The 15,415-nt window shown below is 38.5% G+C and overlaps 1 protein-coding gene across 1 annotated transcript; it reads right to left on the bottom strand.

The window, feature by feature from the left end:
* Window positions 1–12,169: 12,169 nt before the first annotated feature.
* LOC142436332 (translationally-controlled tumor protein-like) lies at window positions 12,170–12,688 on the bottom strand. Its single transcript, XM_075540052.1, has one exon. The coding sequence runs from the start codon at window positions 12,686–12,688 to the stop codon at window positions 12,170–12,172; it is 519 nt and encodes a 172-aa protein (XP_075396167.1).
* Window positions 12,689–15,415: the final 2,727 nt, after the last annotated feature.

Below are 15,415 nucleotides of genomic sequence, written 5' to 3'. Positions count from 1 at the left end.
GGGGGGGCGGGGAGACTGTCCAGGTAGTTGGGATTGTGGCCCGCCCCTCAAACCTCTCTATTGGTTCCCTTCTTCATGCTAGTATGTTTCATTCGTGTCATGGAGCACCGGGCTGAAGTCTGGCCCCTCTTTCCCTGTGGAGATAAACAATACCCTCCCCTTTGGTGGGTTAGTACCCCGTTGTCCTTTTTTTTCCCTTTTGCCCTCTCATTTTGAATTGGCTTCCATATGTATCCCTAGATTTGGTCTGACCCCTGCCATACTACCTAGACCTTGCCCAGGAATGTTTGTATACACTAGCTTTTCCCCTATGCCACTTGTGCATAAATAAAAATCTTGATTTAAAATTATGCTCAAACTATTAGGAATGCTCTTTATTGGTTCAGTTGTAAGAATTTAATTTTCTTTGTTCTGTTTTTGAATCAATACTCAAGGCTATAGTCTGGGATCTTCCTTAGTAATCTCTTTACATTCTATTAACTTTAATCAAGAAATACCTCTTTGTCATATGTTATTAATTTGATTTTCTTCCATCTTGATACCATGTTTTTTATTATGCCTAGTTTTCCAGATTTAAAAAAATAGTATCTTTACTGATTTTAAATTACCCAGCAACATCCCATTATTCTGTTTGAATAGCTTGCACTATTTTTCACATTAAGGATGCTTATAAGTGCCAAAAGACAGACCAGCATTTTTATGGTATTATCTTACTAGATCATATATAACAACCATCTGATATCACCACAAGTTTCAGAAGTTCTACATCCATCTTGGATTCCTGGCAGTTCCGTTGATCTGGAATTAAAGGTGTCTCTGAGTTATTTTAGCATCATTTTATATTTGTGTCATAATGATAATAGTTTTAAAATTTGAGAGTTAATTTAAATGTCTCTTTTGTAGAATTCACATTAATATGCACATCGACCAGTCTGCAGACAAGTACTTGTTTTCCAAATTTGGGAACATAGACAATTCCCAATGTGTTTGTTTAATCATATTAATTAATATTCAGTCAGTTATTGAAACATTGTTTATCCATAATACTGTACAGTACATTTGAATTTTTTATGCAATTTGTTTCTTTCTTTCTTTCTTTTGTTTTTAAAGAATAGTTTCCCTTTTTTTTCAGGTTTGTTTCCCTTCAGCTTCTAATCTTTGCTTAGGCTTTGGAGATGGTCGTCGGACTGTACCTGTAGGTGTAAAATGGGGTGGGAAGGTTTAGACTTCATGTGAAGGTTCTGGGATTCAAGTCACTGGTTCCTGACAACCTTGCTGTGAGTAGCACAACTCACAAAATAACATGACTTCCCATACAGCTTGGGAAGCATATATGCACTAAGGCATTCGCTATGGAAATGTCTCTGAAGGCTGTGGTCTACATTGTTCTCTATTACAAAGTTCTTCATGGCCTTGTCTCTGGGCTCACAGCAGGCACAGTTCATGCAGCAAATAGTGTGTCTGCAGCCAGTGGCTTTCTTGGCATGACCATTGTTATGTCTTTCCTTTTTCATCTCTGAAGAGAGGATGTGAAAGAAAGGGCAGTCCCAGCTCCTTCATTTGTTGATGTCATGATAGCTCCTCAAATGGTTGATAAAAGCCCTAAAACAAACAAGTTTCCAGTCTTCAGTATCTCTAGTTAATATTTCCAAATTAACTTGTTTTTAAACTATATATTCAATTATTTGCTATGGAAGGTGTTGCTCCACACCCACACACAGAAAAAATATAATGTAGACGATGGTGTTTATAGTAGAGAGTTTCTATCATAAACTATTACTATAGGATACAGATGGACATTGGACAGTCCAAATGGGCGGTGATGTTTGCTATGTAATCAACTGGCGGACGTGTCACAAAGTTAGTAGAAAAGAGAATTAAAGGTAATGGAAGTTTTGCGCACAAATTCTGAATGGTGTTCATATTGGTAAGTCTATGAGATGAATTGAAATCTTTGGAGAAGTGAATGTAGATGGTTCGAGAATGACAATAATGACAAAACCCAAAGGTAGACTTTATGGAACACACAACCATTTGTCAAATCCTTATCAAATGAAAGTTGATCAGAACTTTAAGCTGCATCTTTCTTTTCACACATGTTTGAATGCTTAATCCTCAGATGAAGCTGAATATGTGGACTATTTTTGGACTCAGTGACTGGTGAGGGTGAGGCCGTGGATTTTACCACTGAAGGATGGGCACTGCTGGGTGTTTCTCAGAAGCAACTCTACAGAGATGTGATGGTGGAGACCTTCAAGAACTTAGTGATAGTAGGTATGAATAGCTTATTTCAAATTAATGCATTATTTACCAAATACAGGTGATTGTTGCCTCCGTCACTGGGATAAGGGATAGGGATACCTGGTTAAATATGACAATAAAGTTAATTTTATCTCAGTTCTGATTATATCCAAAATTTCCCATGATCACAAATCTCTACATATTACAGTCTGCCACTACTCTGTCAGTTTTGCACAATATTAAACTTCCATGATTTTATTATGGAAGCTACACAAGTATTTTAAATACTAGCAGTATTACCCATGCTAAACAGGTATCTGTGCAACTGTGCAACTTCCCAACTGAGCAGACTTGTAGTAAGGAAGAAGTGTTCCACTTCTGGAATATAAGCCACTGGTAAACACCGAATCATAATGGAACATTCTCTGATACAGTGACAGAAGAAGAGCCCCATGCAGTTAAAAATATCCGAAATCTCATTTTTCACCCACAGACCAGGATGTCAATATCAAATTTCTGATGTTCCAGTTACCAGCACAATGTGTACCACCTATGTAACCATAGTATTAGTGCATTTATTAAATGTTTGAAAGGGAAAAAGTAATTTATTTCGCAAATTATTCACACCTGCATACTTTTTGAAATCTTGAAAAATCAAAGTATTGAAACAGCTTCAGGGAAATGTTAATAGGACTTTTCTTTCTGTCAGGAGCAGTATGCTGGTAAAATCTATTTTGTTCTCTCAGAGTAGTAAGAGAAATGTCATGGGAGAGGGCAGAAAATTCATTCAGGATCATTGTGTCACGAAAGCATTGACCAACTCTTTATGGAAGAAATTTTACTTGATAAATTTGTAAGTAAAAGTCTCAATTGCCCAAGAACATTCTGCACAAATGCCTGCCCTTGCGTTTTCATTAATTTTAGACATTACTACAACACCTGTGTTCATGAAAGAAAAGAAAACCACATTCATCTTTAGTGTTACATCTGCCCTGTGCACCATAGCTTTTTAATTTGCTCTTCTAATTATAAACTACATATGTTACTGTTGTTGTTAATCTTCAAGGATGCTTAATTGCTAATTTCTCTTTGAACATGGTTAAAACATCAAAAAATATTTACACGACAAAGTATTTCTTGTCTCATAGCTACTTCTTGTCTGTGTATAATGCTGTTCTTTTTGTTTCCTACTGTGAACTTCAATATGCATAATTGGTTCTGCTTCTCATATGTTAATGATTAAGAAAAAACTAACCACTGAAAATGTAATGGTAAGATTCTTGAAAAATGATACAAGTACCTCCATATTACAAAAAATCTGTAAGTTTCTTGGAAGTGTAAAGCAAGATAACAAGAACCCACTTTTGAGGTGAGTGTAATTTATTTGAGAGAGAGCAATGCTCCAGATTTGAGTTGGAAGGATATATTATGTTATTTAAGTACATGTATGAGGAAAGAGACCGAAGCGAGCATTTAGACATTTTAAGTACATGTAGAGTAGATGATTAAGTACTCATCTAATAGCAAAATGAGGCAATTCAGAACCTGCCAGTGCCTCTAAAGAATCAATCCTTTGGTGATCTCCTTCTTTAATACTTACAGATAAGCCGCTCAGAGCCAAAATTGTCTTATCATCTTATAATACCCTGTCTTTACATGTACATGTAGGAATATGTTGTTTATATATATAAATATGTAAAGATATAAATGATATAAAATAAATATCTGTGCATAATCAACACACCGTCTACACATATAGATCACCTCATATTAAGTTGGTGATCAACGTTCTTTTCACCAGCACTATGACTTAGTAGCCAACACCTAATTCACCTGGTGTAGTGGTGAAGGAAAAAAAAAAGTCACTTTTCATCATTAGTGTTACATCTGCATTGTGTCCCGTAGTTTTTAATTTGATCTTCTAATTAGAAACTGTACACATTATTGTTAGTGATAAATTTCTAAGATGTGTTTAATTGCCAATTGCTCTTTGAATATTGCCTGCTAACCACAAGTTTGGCAGTTCTAAACCACCACCTGTTCCAAGGGAGAAACCTAAGGCCTTGTACTGCATTGAAAAGCTATCATCTCAGAAAACTACGGGTAAATTTTTACATGCACCTGAAGTGTTGAACTGAGTCATAATCCACTCAAAGTGAATTTTGAGACATAGTTGGTACATCAACAAACCAAAATCCATGAAAAATAGAAATTATTCCAGAAAACATTTAATTCCATCTCATGTTATTGTAGATGAAAATAAATGTATGTTTGTATATATGCATATGCAGTCACAGAAACATAAGGCTTGTGGTGCATGATATTAAGCATTTCATTGCTAACTGAAAGGAGAGTGGTTCTAACACATCGGCCATACATTATGAGAAATACGATATTATTGTTCTGATAAAAATTAATATTCCTATCTACCTTATAGCGTCACAATGAGTAGAATGACTAAATTACAGCTTATATCTCTATCCATATATCTATTAGAATATAATATAAAAGCATATGCATTACAAATATGGTTGCATATACAAATGTATAACCTATACATATATTAATTCAATTACCAAAATTATGACTAAAGAAATGGCACTCAATATAAAGTGTCAACATTTATTTTAATAGTACACTTAAAATATTGATTGCAGATATATAGTTTTAATCCCTGTGAATTACTTTTAAATATTTAAATATATTTCTCATATGCCAACTTATATAATTTCTCCATATTTTATTAACTCACCAACCATTATGATTGTATCTGATATTTAAATTTATGATTTGTTAGATAATTGAGATAAATTGTGTATGTTTACTATCTATGGGCATAATAAAATGGTAAAAAACCTTCTTTTTACCTGCTTGTTGTAGTAGAAAGTATTTGCCCTTGATATCCTCTAGAATATATGAAGTAAATACTATTCATGAGCTCTCCAGTCAAATTGGAATTCTTCCTGAATTAAAAAGACCAGAACACTTATATCCCATGGAACATCTTTGGGATGGAAAATCATTCAAGCATTTACAGCATAACAAGCAATTTCATACTCAGTTCAATGCTGACAAGTTTAACAAAAATGGAAAAAACAATATGAACATTACAATAGAATTTCTAAAAGAAAGCAAAGGTGACAATAAATAATGTAGAAAACTCCATGGAGATCCGTCAACACTCACGGATGATATTGAAATTTTCAATGGAGCTCAATCTCATGAATGCAAGCACTGTGGGAAGGCTTTTACTCAAGACACATGTGTCATTCAACATTTGAAAACTCACAGCAGAGGAATGTGGCAAAGCTTTTCTTAGAGCCTCAGTTCATACTAGACATATGCGAGTTTACACTGGAAGTAGGCCTTATAAACGTAAAGACTGAGAAAAAACTTTTACTAGATCTGCTAGCTTTACACAACATATGAGAATTCACAGTGGGGAGAGGCCTTATGAGTGTAAGGAATACAAGAGAACATTTACTCAATCCACAAACCTCAAAATACATATGAGTATTCACAGTGGGCAGAGGTTTTATGAGTGTAAGGAATGTGGAAATGCCTTTAATAATTCCTCAGAACTCAATCAACATATGAGAATTCATAGTGGAGAGAAGACATTATTACAGTAATGAATGTAGGAACTAATTTATTCAATACTCACACCTCATTAACCATATAACAACTCAAAGTAAAGGGAAGACTTATGAATGTAAGGAACATAGTAACAGATTTAGGAATGTAAGGAATGTAGTAACAGATTTAGTGAATCCAAAAACTTCACTGTACATATGAAAAACCCATATTGCAGAGAAGCATTAGGAATTATGACAAAGCTTTATAACTCTTTAGTAGTGTGTGCGCTCAATTTTCTCATCTGCTGACTTCTATAGATGCAACATAAATTTTATGGATTATTAATTTTACTTATATACAAATATTTTTATGACCTCACCAATATATAGGAATTTGGTAATGTTTTATACACTATTTTCTAAAATTTTATTAAAGAATATATTAATAATCCTGTACCACTATTTTCTGAACATATATACTTTTATATGAATAAATACTTGTGGGGATCTAGCTGTCATATGGTATGTGTATTTATAACAAGTTAATATCAACTCGTTTTTAAGTAACTGTGAAATTCTGTGATCCAATTAGTAGTGTTTCAATGTAGTTTCTGCTGGAATCACACAGGCTACTTTCTGGATGAACTCAAAGTACTATTTTTGTTAGTGGTACCAGGAAAGGGCATTCTGGAGGTGAATCACTGTACAAAAACACCATATATGTTGAGGTGATGAATTTGTCTATAGCAATCAACTAGAACAAAGTCCAACATGCTTTAAGGTGTCAAAGACCCCACAGACAGCCTGGTCTCAATCTAGGACACAAAAGTTTTCTTTTGTTTTCCCAAGAAGAAAATATGACTTTTCATGATCCATGTAAATGATGTGGCTGCTAATCTTAGAAAACATGGTTACTGATTGATAGCATGTCCAATGCACTGTTACTGGTAAAAAACAGACTTGGACATGTGCTTCTGAGCCAGTGGGTCACAGTAATCAGCCTTGTATATTTCACTTGACTACCATGTCTAAAGTAATTTTTATCTTCTTTGCACCAGTTTAAGTCTTTTTATGCCCAAACAGTAATCACAGTGACTAATACTGGATAATTGGAATGAAAGATTTCTTTTGTTTTGTTTTTAATCATTTTATCATACAACTCTTATCACAACCCATACATATATCAATCGCGTAAAGCACATCTGTACATGCATTGCCCTCATCATTCTCAAAACATTTTTTCTCCACTTAAGCCACTGGCATCAGTTCATCTCCCCCACCTCCACTCCCCCCACCCTCTTGAACCCTCGATAATTTAAAAATTATTTTGTCATATCTTACACTGTCCAACGTCTCCTTTCACCCACTTTTCTGTTGTCTGTCCCCCATGGAGGAGGTTATATATAGATCCTTGCAATCGGTTCTCCCTTTCCACCCCTTCCTCCCTCCACCCTCCCAGTATTGCCGCTCGTAGCACTGGTCCTGAAGGTATCATCCACCCTGGATTCCCTGTGTTTCCAGTACCGAACTGTACCAGTGTACATCCTTTTGTCTAGCCAGATTTGTAAGGTAGAATTGGGATCAGGATAGTTGCGGGGTAGAAAGCATTTAGGAACTAGAAGGAAGTTGTATGTTTCATTTTTGCTACATTGAAACCTAACTGGCTCATCTCATTCCTGCGGCCCTTCTGTAAGGGAATCTCCAATTGCCTGCAGATGGACTTTGGGTCGCCACTACGCACAGCACAGCCCCTTATTCACAATGATATGATTGTTTGTTCTGAGGATACCTGATACCTGATCCCTTTGACACCTCAGGACCACACAGGCTGGTGTGCTCCTTCCATGTAGGCTTTGTTGCTTCTGAGCTAGATGGCCACTTTTTTACCTTCAAGCCTTTAAGACCCCAGACCCTATATCTTTTGATAATCAGGCACCCTCAGCTTTCTTCACCACATTTACTTATGCACCAACTTTGTCTTTGGCGATTATGCCAGGAAGGTGAGCATCATGAAATGCCAGTTTAATAGAACAAAATACTCTTGCATTGAGGGGGAACTTGAGTGGAGCCCCAATGGAATGAAAGATTTCTTATCCAACTGGGCATACTCAGGAATCTTGACTCCTCCTTCAAGATCCTGACTTCATTTTGTTTTCAATTTATTAGGTCTGATCTCGGCCCAACATTTTTGTATCTTCACTTCCACTTAGTTCATGGTTAATTGAGTTTATTTTTTAATGAGGAGGGTGCCATTTTATCACCTGGGGTTTCTCCAACCTAAACTTTCAAAATATTAAGGTCCAGTCTCCTGAAGGACAAATCACAGATCTTTTTTATTCAGGGAGTTTCCTGATATTTGTATATTTTTCATTTAGTCATTTTATGTTCTGGTGAATGCCAGGTATAGGTTTTTGTGTATGTGTGTAATTTATTGACATTTGCTCATTTCTCTTAGTTCAAAAATATCAGGTTAAGAAGTTTATTTATCTGAGATAAAAGACATACGTTTAAATACATATTTTTGATGAGGAAATTCTCCACTCAGAACTCTTTTCAAATGATTGAATTTCAGGGGAAAACATGGCTGCCTGAAAGACTCTTTTAGCAAACTCAACCAATCTCAGTCAGAATATAACTATAATGTATATTATTTTTATTCTCTTTTTAAAAAACTTTAATCTCCCACCCCGCCCAGATAACCCAGAACTTCATATAACAGCAAGTCCTTCAACTTGGCAACTAACCAGTGCTGCCATTTACCTCTTAATGACCTCCCCCTGATTAGAAGCGCCCCTTCCCCACCACTAAAACCTCAAGCCTCCATTCCTACTGGACCTCCATTTCCTTTCTGGGACCCCTGCATTGATGATGGCTATTTGGTGTGACACAGAAACCCAATGCCTCTCCACTATGTCCCATGTGACACTGACGCTTAAAGCTGCTAAACAGAGTGTCGCCCCCCCAAAAAAAAGGGGGTCACTTTCTTATAAACACAGTAACATTGATCTGTTGCGCTCTTCATGTACTATATAGGGAATTGATATGTTAATCTTTTAGATTACTTACTAGATATACTCTATCTATACCACCTTCACCACTACCTCAAGACACACCCCTCATTTTCTCAGTGACACCCTTTCACATAAACAATCAAGTACTAGAATACCTCTTGAAATTCCCTTTTCTAATTTATAAAAAAAACATTATACTTAGTCAGAAGACCACTTATGATTATAACATCGCTTAAACCCTACCCTTGTGCTAATATATCCTATTCTCTGTACCTACTCATCTATTAAGATTTCTTCATCTCCGCTCAACAATATTTAGTTATCTGTTATTCTCCTCTAACTCAAAGATCCAGCACCACATGACCTCAACACAGCCCTCAACCCTGCATACTACCTATATTTGAAGTAATATGCCACAACAATAATAAACTTCCATACTTAAGTAGCTTTATAATATATATATATATATATGTATATATATATATATATATATGTATATATGTATGTATATGCACCACATCTGGTATTTATATCTCTGGTTGTTGTCCTACAGTTGGCATGAGTGTATTCCTATGTCTATTCAGAATCTGTGAAGATTTTCTCTACTCAGTAGAAATGGGTATCCAGAGAGGATGTACTGGTTACCCTCTTTATATTTCCCATATCACCATGTTTGAAGCTTAGCTTTGCATATCTTTCCCACCAGTGATGCCTTATTGTTGTGTCACTGGTTGCACAGTGCATCTCAGTGCTTGGGCAGCTATATCATGATGCTTCTTTGGTAACCCCAGTGGAGTAGGGAATTTAGCCCTAGTGGTGCTTTGACAGAAACGTTTGATAGCTAAGGACATGGTCTGTGTGCTACTCCTACCAGTTACTTCACTGGGAAGGACAATGATATGTTTACAGCCTGAGAAACCATGAAAGGGGCAGCTACCTAGGGTGCTGAATGAACTCCATGAGAGGGGTCTGTGTGGGGTCGTATCAACAGTTATACTCTGGGCTCCAAACAGAAAGACAGCGCTTGAACACAGGTCTGCTTTGCATTGTTTGAATGACATTCCAGAGCACATTCACCATGCCTTACTCACCATAATCAGGGTGTCATAATTCTGAGGTCTTGTTCACCCTCTATCTTTTTGCCTTCACTGCCTTTGCAGTTGGTCTCTGGCATGCTTTCCCTGATGCAAATCTCATTTCCCTGAGGTGCGTCTTCTCTGTGTCAGCTTGGTCAGGCCGTGATACTCAGTAGATTGGCAATCATGCTACCTTGTAAATTTGAAGCCCTTGTTGTGTGAAGGCTTATTTGTTGGTCTGTGATCCCAAATTACTCTAGCAAAGAAGATGAGACTGCTACCATTGAGATTTAGCGCATTGGAAGTCCTAGAGAAGAGATCTTCTCAGTCGTACATGGGAGATGTGAGTGAATATAGAGCCAATAGAAGGGTGTTAATTTTTCTTATATATTATGGATATTGTCTTCCATTTGTATAAGTTCACCAGGGTGAGCTTATGTGATAAACCATGTCACAAATGTAGGTTGGAATACCAACCCTTTATCCAGTAAAGGACTAACACCTCTGGTTGGATGTCACCCTGATGGATGCCCTGCACGGTCTTTTATTTTATCTGTTAGCTAGGACATGTGTTAGTAAGCTTGTATGCACTTTCTCAAAGTACACAAGGAATGAGGGAGCAGAATAAGCACTAAGTTCTCATAACAAATGGCCTTACCCGGAAACTCAAGGTGTTGGTCCTTGAGAATGATTTGTCTTCACTTTCGGCAGTCCATGGTGCTGTCAATGTTTTCTGCCATTACTATATTCTAACACTTTGATTCTTCTTCAGTCTTCCTTTCTATGCACTGAAGAATGTATAACTTTCACATTCCTTGGTCACAGGAAATTGAAAATACTGTTTGCACACTTCTTTAATTTCCTTTTCTCAATTGTGTTTTAAATATATTACATGCCCTAAATCAATGACACTACAAGCAGAAGAATCATATGCTCCAAGGGGATGATTGATAAAGTTATCTGCATTAAAGTAAAAAAAAATCTGGAAGGTGAGAAGAGGTGAATAGAAAACACAGAGTTAGGGGTGGATGTGGGGGTCACACTTAACCCTAGCTCAATCTAAGAACAATTAGTTCTTATGACATTGCCCTGATCAGTATGTGCCCTTTTGAAGGAACCACAGGTGTGGGTGCTACAGCAAAGTGTGGTGAAGAAATGAGATGGTATCTTGCTCTCAGAAAGAATGGTGTCTGGGGTCTTAAGCTTTGTTTTTAAACAAGCAGTCATCTCAGTGTAACGTCAACTAAGTCCACATGGAGAAGAACACCAACATGCTGATCAAAGGATTGCCAATAGTCACATTCAAATCTAAGGAGAGAATTGTATCAGAGTTTAATTTTTTAACTCTGATTTTGAGAAGGCTGTGGATGACATTTGAAGGCCAAATACATTTGCGGGTTCTACACAAGGAATAAGCTTCTGGTGATTTCTCTCTGACCATAAATAAGGGATGGGAATAACCTGGTTATCAGACAGAGTATTAGAGAGATGATTATAGCAGATTGAAATAAAAAATCTGACTTGAAAGTTAAAAACTTGTTATTTGATCTCCCTATTGATACACTTTCACCTTAATCTTGTTTTTTAATACTTTCTGGTTTTGGTTTCCAAATTGAGTTTATTTCTTTACTGTTGTTGTTATTGTTGGCAGCCTTCTGAGTCTGTTATGGATCTTTCTATACATATTTGGTATGTAGAACCCAGTGTGGGTGACTCTATAGAAACTATAGCTACATTAAGGGTTCCTGGTGGGAGATAATGAGGAGTTGCTATCAAGAAATTTAAGCAAAAACAAACAAACAAAAAAGAAATATAAGCCAAAAGAAAATGTTTGAAACTGATAGTCATTTGCATGACAAGATACAACTATTGAATGATGTGATATCTGGATTAGTTCTCAAAATGGTTTGAGGAAAAAGAAAGAATCAGAAAATTCCAAGGCTTCTGCAGGCATACTTTAAAATCCTCAAGGTAACATCTTTGCTTTTCAACACTTTTTTTTTGTTGCATTTCCAACTCTTTATTTTAGTTTTGTTTAAATGCATTTTATTTTTAGACAACCTACACGACATTTTGTGTGTTTTTTTCTTTAAAAAAAAGCCTCTGCTCCAAAAAATCAAGGTCACCGCTCCAAGTCAAGGTCACAAGTCGACGCAGAGCTCATGATGGCATCAGTTCCGTTTGTCTCGGTCCTGGTGTCGTGTGGGCGGACCGCAGACAGCTAGGAGGAGGGGCGGTCGGGCGGTCGGTCGTGCGTTGCCCACTGTCAGCACTTCTCCATCTCTAAGCTGTCCTTGAAGAAGATCATGTACGGGGTCCCGCCGCCCTCGCGGTAGTCCAGCAGGGCCACCATGCCGTCGGGAATCGTGTTCTCGCCCTGAAAGAACTGGTACTTCTTGAAATTGGCGAGGATGTGCTTGATCTGCTCGGCAGCCCCGGTCATAAAGGGCTTCATGCGTTCCGGCTTCCGCTCCTCCAGCTTGCCTTTGAGGGATTTCATGTAGTCCTTGATGTACCTCTTGTAGGCCTCCTTGGTGAAGCTGGTCTCCTGCAAGTGATGGTTCATGACGATGTCCACGTCGGTGACCACCTTGTGCTCGGGCCCGTCGCCCTCGGGGCCTTCGGCGGACGCGTTGCCGCCGATGAGCGCGTCATAGATGTGGCCTTGGGCCCTGCGGACCATGGTACCCTCCACTTCCAGACACAGCCCGCCCGTGATCTCCCAGATCTTGTACACGTCAGAGAACAGCTCATCTCGGCTGATGAGGTCCCGGTAGATGATCATGACGGTGGCGAGAGGGCGGTGGCTGCGCTGGCTTCGGGCAGCTCGGAGCTCCAAGAGGACAGCGCTGAAGGGAGCGAAAGTTACAGTTGGCGCTGGGGGTGGGGCGGCCGGCGCAAGGGGAGGGGCATCTGGCAGAAGGGGCGGGGTGCTTTTCAACACTTTCAAGATGTCTTTTGAAGCAGATTTATCTACTGTCATGGTTCACTTGATCTCTTGACTTCTGCTTCCATGGGCACTTATTGTGCATGCAAGCAAGATGTAATCATTGACAATCCCAATATGTTCTAAAATTCTCATTATGCTATGTATTGGTCCAGTCACATAAAATGTAACTTTCTACCCACCCCTATGGGAAGAGAATGACTTTCTGTTTGTGAAAGCCTTACAAGTGTTGTATTTATTTCTTTCATAATGAGCATGTGTAACAGAAAGCATACAAGTCTACTTTTGGGGTGAACTGGGTGTAATCTATATTGAATTTTGAAGATATGGATTTACTTGCTGTATTCAATATAAACAGGGCAAACAGATTGGTATGTACTGCTCACTCTCTATCTCTTTTAAAGCTCAGTACCTATTCGGGGCCCTCATTGTGTTTAAATATCTTAATTATATGCAGAGGTTCATTATCTGTATCAACTTTCTGGGGTCATAATTCTTTGTAGTGTAGTAATTACGTAATGATGTCAGTTTTAGAGTCTGGTCGAGTAGTATGCTCAGTGGGTCTATTAATCAAGAGATGGTGGCTTCAAACTCACCAAGTTTCCAATTGAGAAAGGTGAGAAGTTTGCTCCCATAAAGACATATTTTAGTTTTTATCAAAGTACCTGATACTTCCTCGAGTGGAAATGGAATGGTCCACGTGTACTTTATAGGAGAAATATGTGGTTTTTCTAATCCCAGAAAGAATTACAGTCATAAAAACTCACAGGGGCAGTTCTACCTTGTCCTAAATAGTTATTAGTCTGCTCTGATGCAATGGCAGTGAGAATATTTTTACTCTTATTCTGGATTATGGTATATAATGAAAACATTTTCAGTTGCCTGCAGGGATGTGGGTGATTTTTCTGTTTTCCTGATAGTAGGACATGCAATAGGGCCAGTAGTTTGGGGATCCTATTATGGACAGCATTGAGGGAACTAGGGAGCAATTCTAGTCTGTCCAATGATTGGCTATGAGGGGGAATGGACACAGTGTTACTGGGCTTGATTTATTTTATGTTGATGATATAAAATGAAACTCTGATGGATCAGTTGTGATGGTATCATGTGTGAAGACATTCCATGGTAAAGGGATTCAGGCTGTTTGGTAAATCCTTTACTCCCTTCATAAGCTTTCTGGGATAAAGGTAAAGGGATTATCCTGTGGTATAGCAGCACAGCCTTTCATCTCTGAAAGCATTATAGAGAATTGAAAAGAGAGATGTAGGACCTGACTACAGCAAGAAAGGAGACCTGGATCAGAGTTCTTCTGTGGACCAGCAGTCCCTACACAGTGAACCTCCTAGATCCAAGGTAATGTTGAAGCACACATACACATACACAGTGCTATCTAAAGCAAGTTAATCCCACAGATAGTCCAAGCAGACAAGGAACTTGCCCCAGAAGCAACAGAATAAGAGAGGCTTAACCTATGGCTGATAGGCTACGTAACATAAGCCACAGAATTCTACCCACCTAATTTATAAGAAAATACACATTAAACGGAAAACCCCCCAATTAGTGATGATTCCTTCAAAAGACACTTAAAAACTAAGAAAATGTGCTGGACTCTTCTTCAGAGCTCAACACTGAACACATCTGGTTGGATGCCATTTTTGGAAGGGTATTGCCCATCCCTCTTCCCTTTCACGTTCTTCAATGTTATTGAAATCACTTGGGTTTATGGAACAGTCTGTTTTTTGTAATGGGTTAGGTTCTTTATCGGCTTGCTTGGCCAGGATTCTCAGAAGGTTAACGATTACGATAATGTCAGCCTAGGTGACAAGTAATGCCATCACATCCATGAAGAGATTTTCTGTCAGCAGCCAGAAGTGGGAGGTGCTATCCTGGTGGGTGTGGTTTCCCCCAGTATAAATGTAAGTGGATTCTCTCTGTACGCTGTGCAGATTTGGCCAGGTCCAGGGCCTCACCATACTTGTGCATCTCCAGACTTGCGACAGCATCTTGCCATATTTCCTACATAACTTGGATTCATCCTTCTGCATAGCCTGGGAGGAAGCAGCCTACCGTCCCACGTTCCCATCTTGGATTCCTCTGGTACTCACCTACTTGAGTCAAGAGAGTGGTCCAGAATGATATCTGAGCCTTGAAAGCCTCTACAACTGTGAATTGAAAAGGTGAGTAGTGTGACTAGAATTTTTTCCTAAACATTTCTGACACGGTGTAATGGTGGCGGGATGGGATTAAAAGTGAGGCTTGCTTCTTTAGTAAAGGGCACAGTCTCTGACACTCATGGGGAAGCACTGATTCAATAACAGTCAGTGACTAAAGGTGCGGGGGCGAAGATTTCAGAGAATGGAGGTCACCCACCCACTTGGCCTTCCCTAAGGTCTGACCAGATGCAGCTTACCCTTCATGGGTCAGGATTCCTTTTGGAGAAGATTCGTCAGAATGAGCACAGGGACCCACTCAGCATCTTGGAGCTTCCCATCCAGAGTTATGTTGCAACATGAGGCTTCATCCATTGCCCCTCTGGAGCGGCTGTCCATAGAATTTTCCCACTGT

This window comes from Tenrec ecaudatus, unplaced genomic scaffold (genome assembly GCF_050624435.1).
Source record: "Tenrec ecaudatus isolate mTenEca1 unplaced genomic scaffold, mTenEca1.hap1 Scaffold_221, whole genome shotgun sequence".
Lineage (NCBI taxonomy): Eukaryota > Metazoa > Chordata > Mammalia > Afrosoricida > Tenrecidae > Tenrec > Tenrec ecaudatus.
This window is presented reverse-complemented; position numbering and strand designations above follow the sequence as displayed.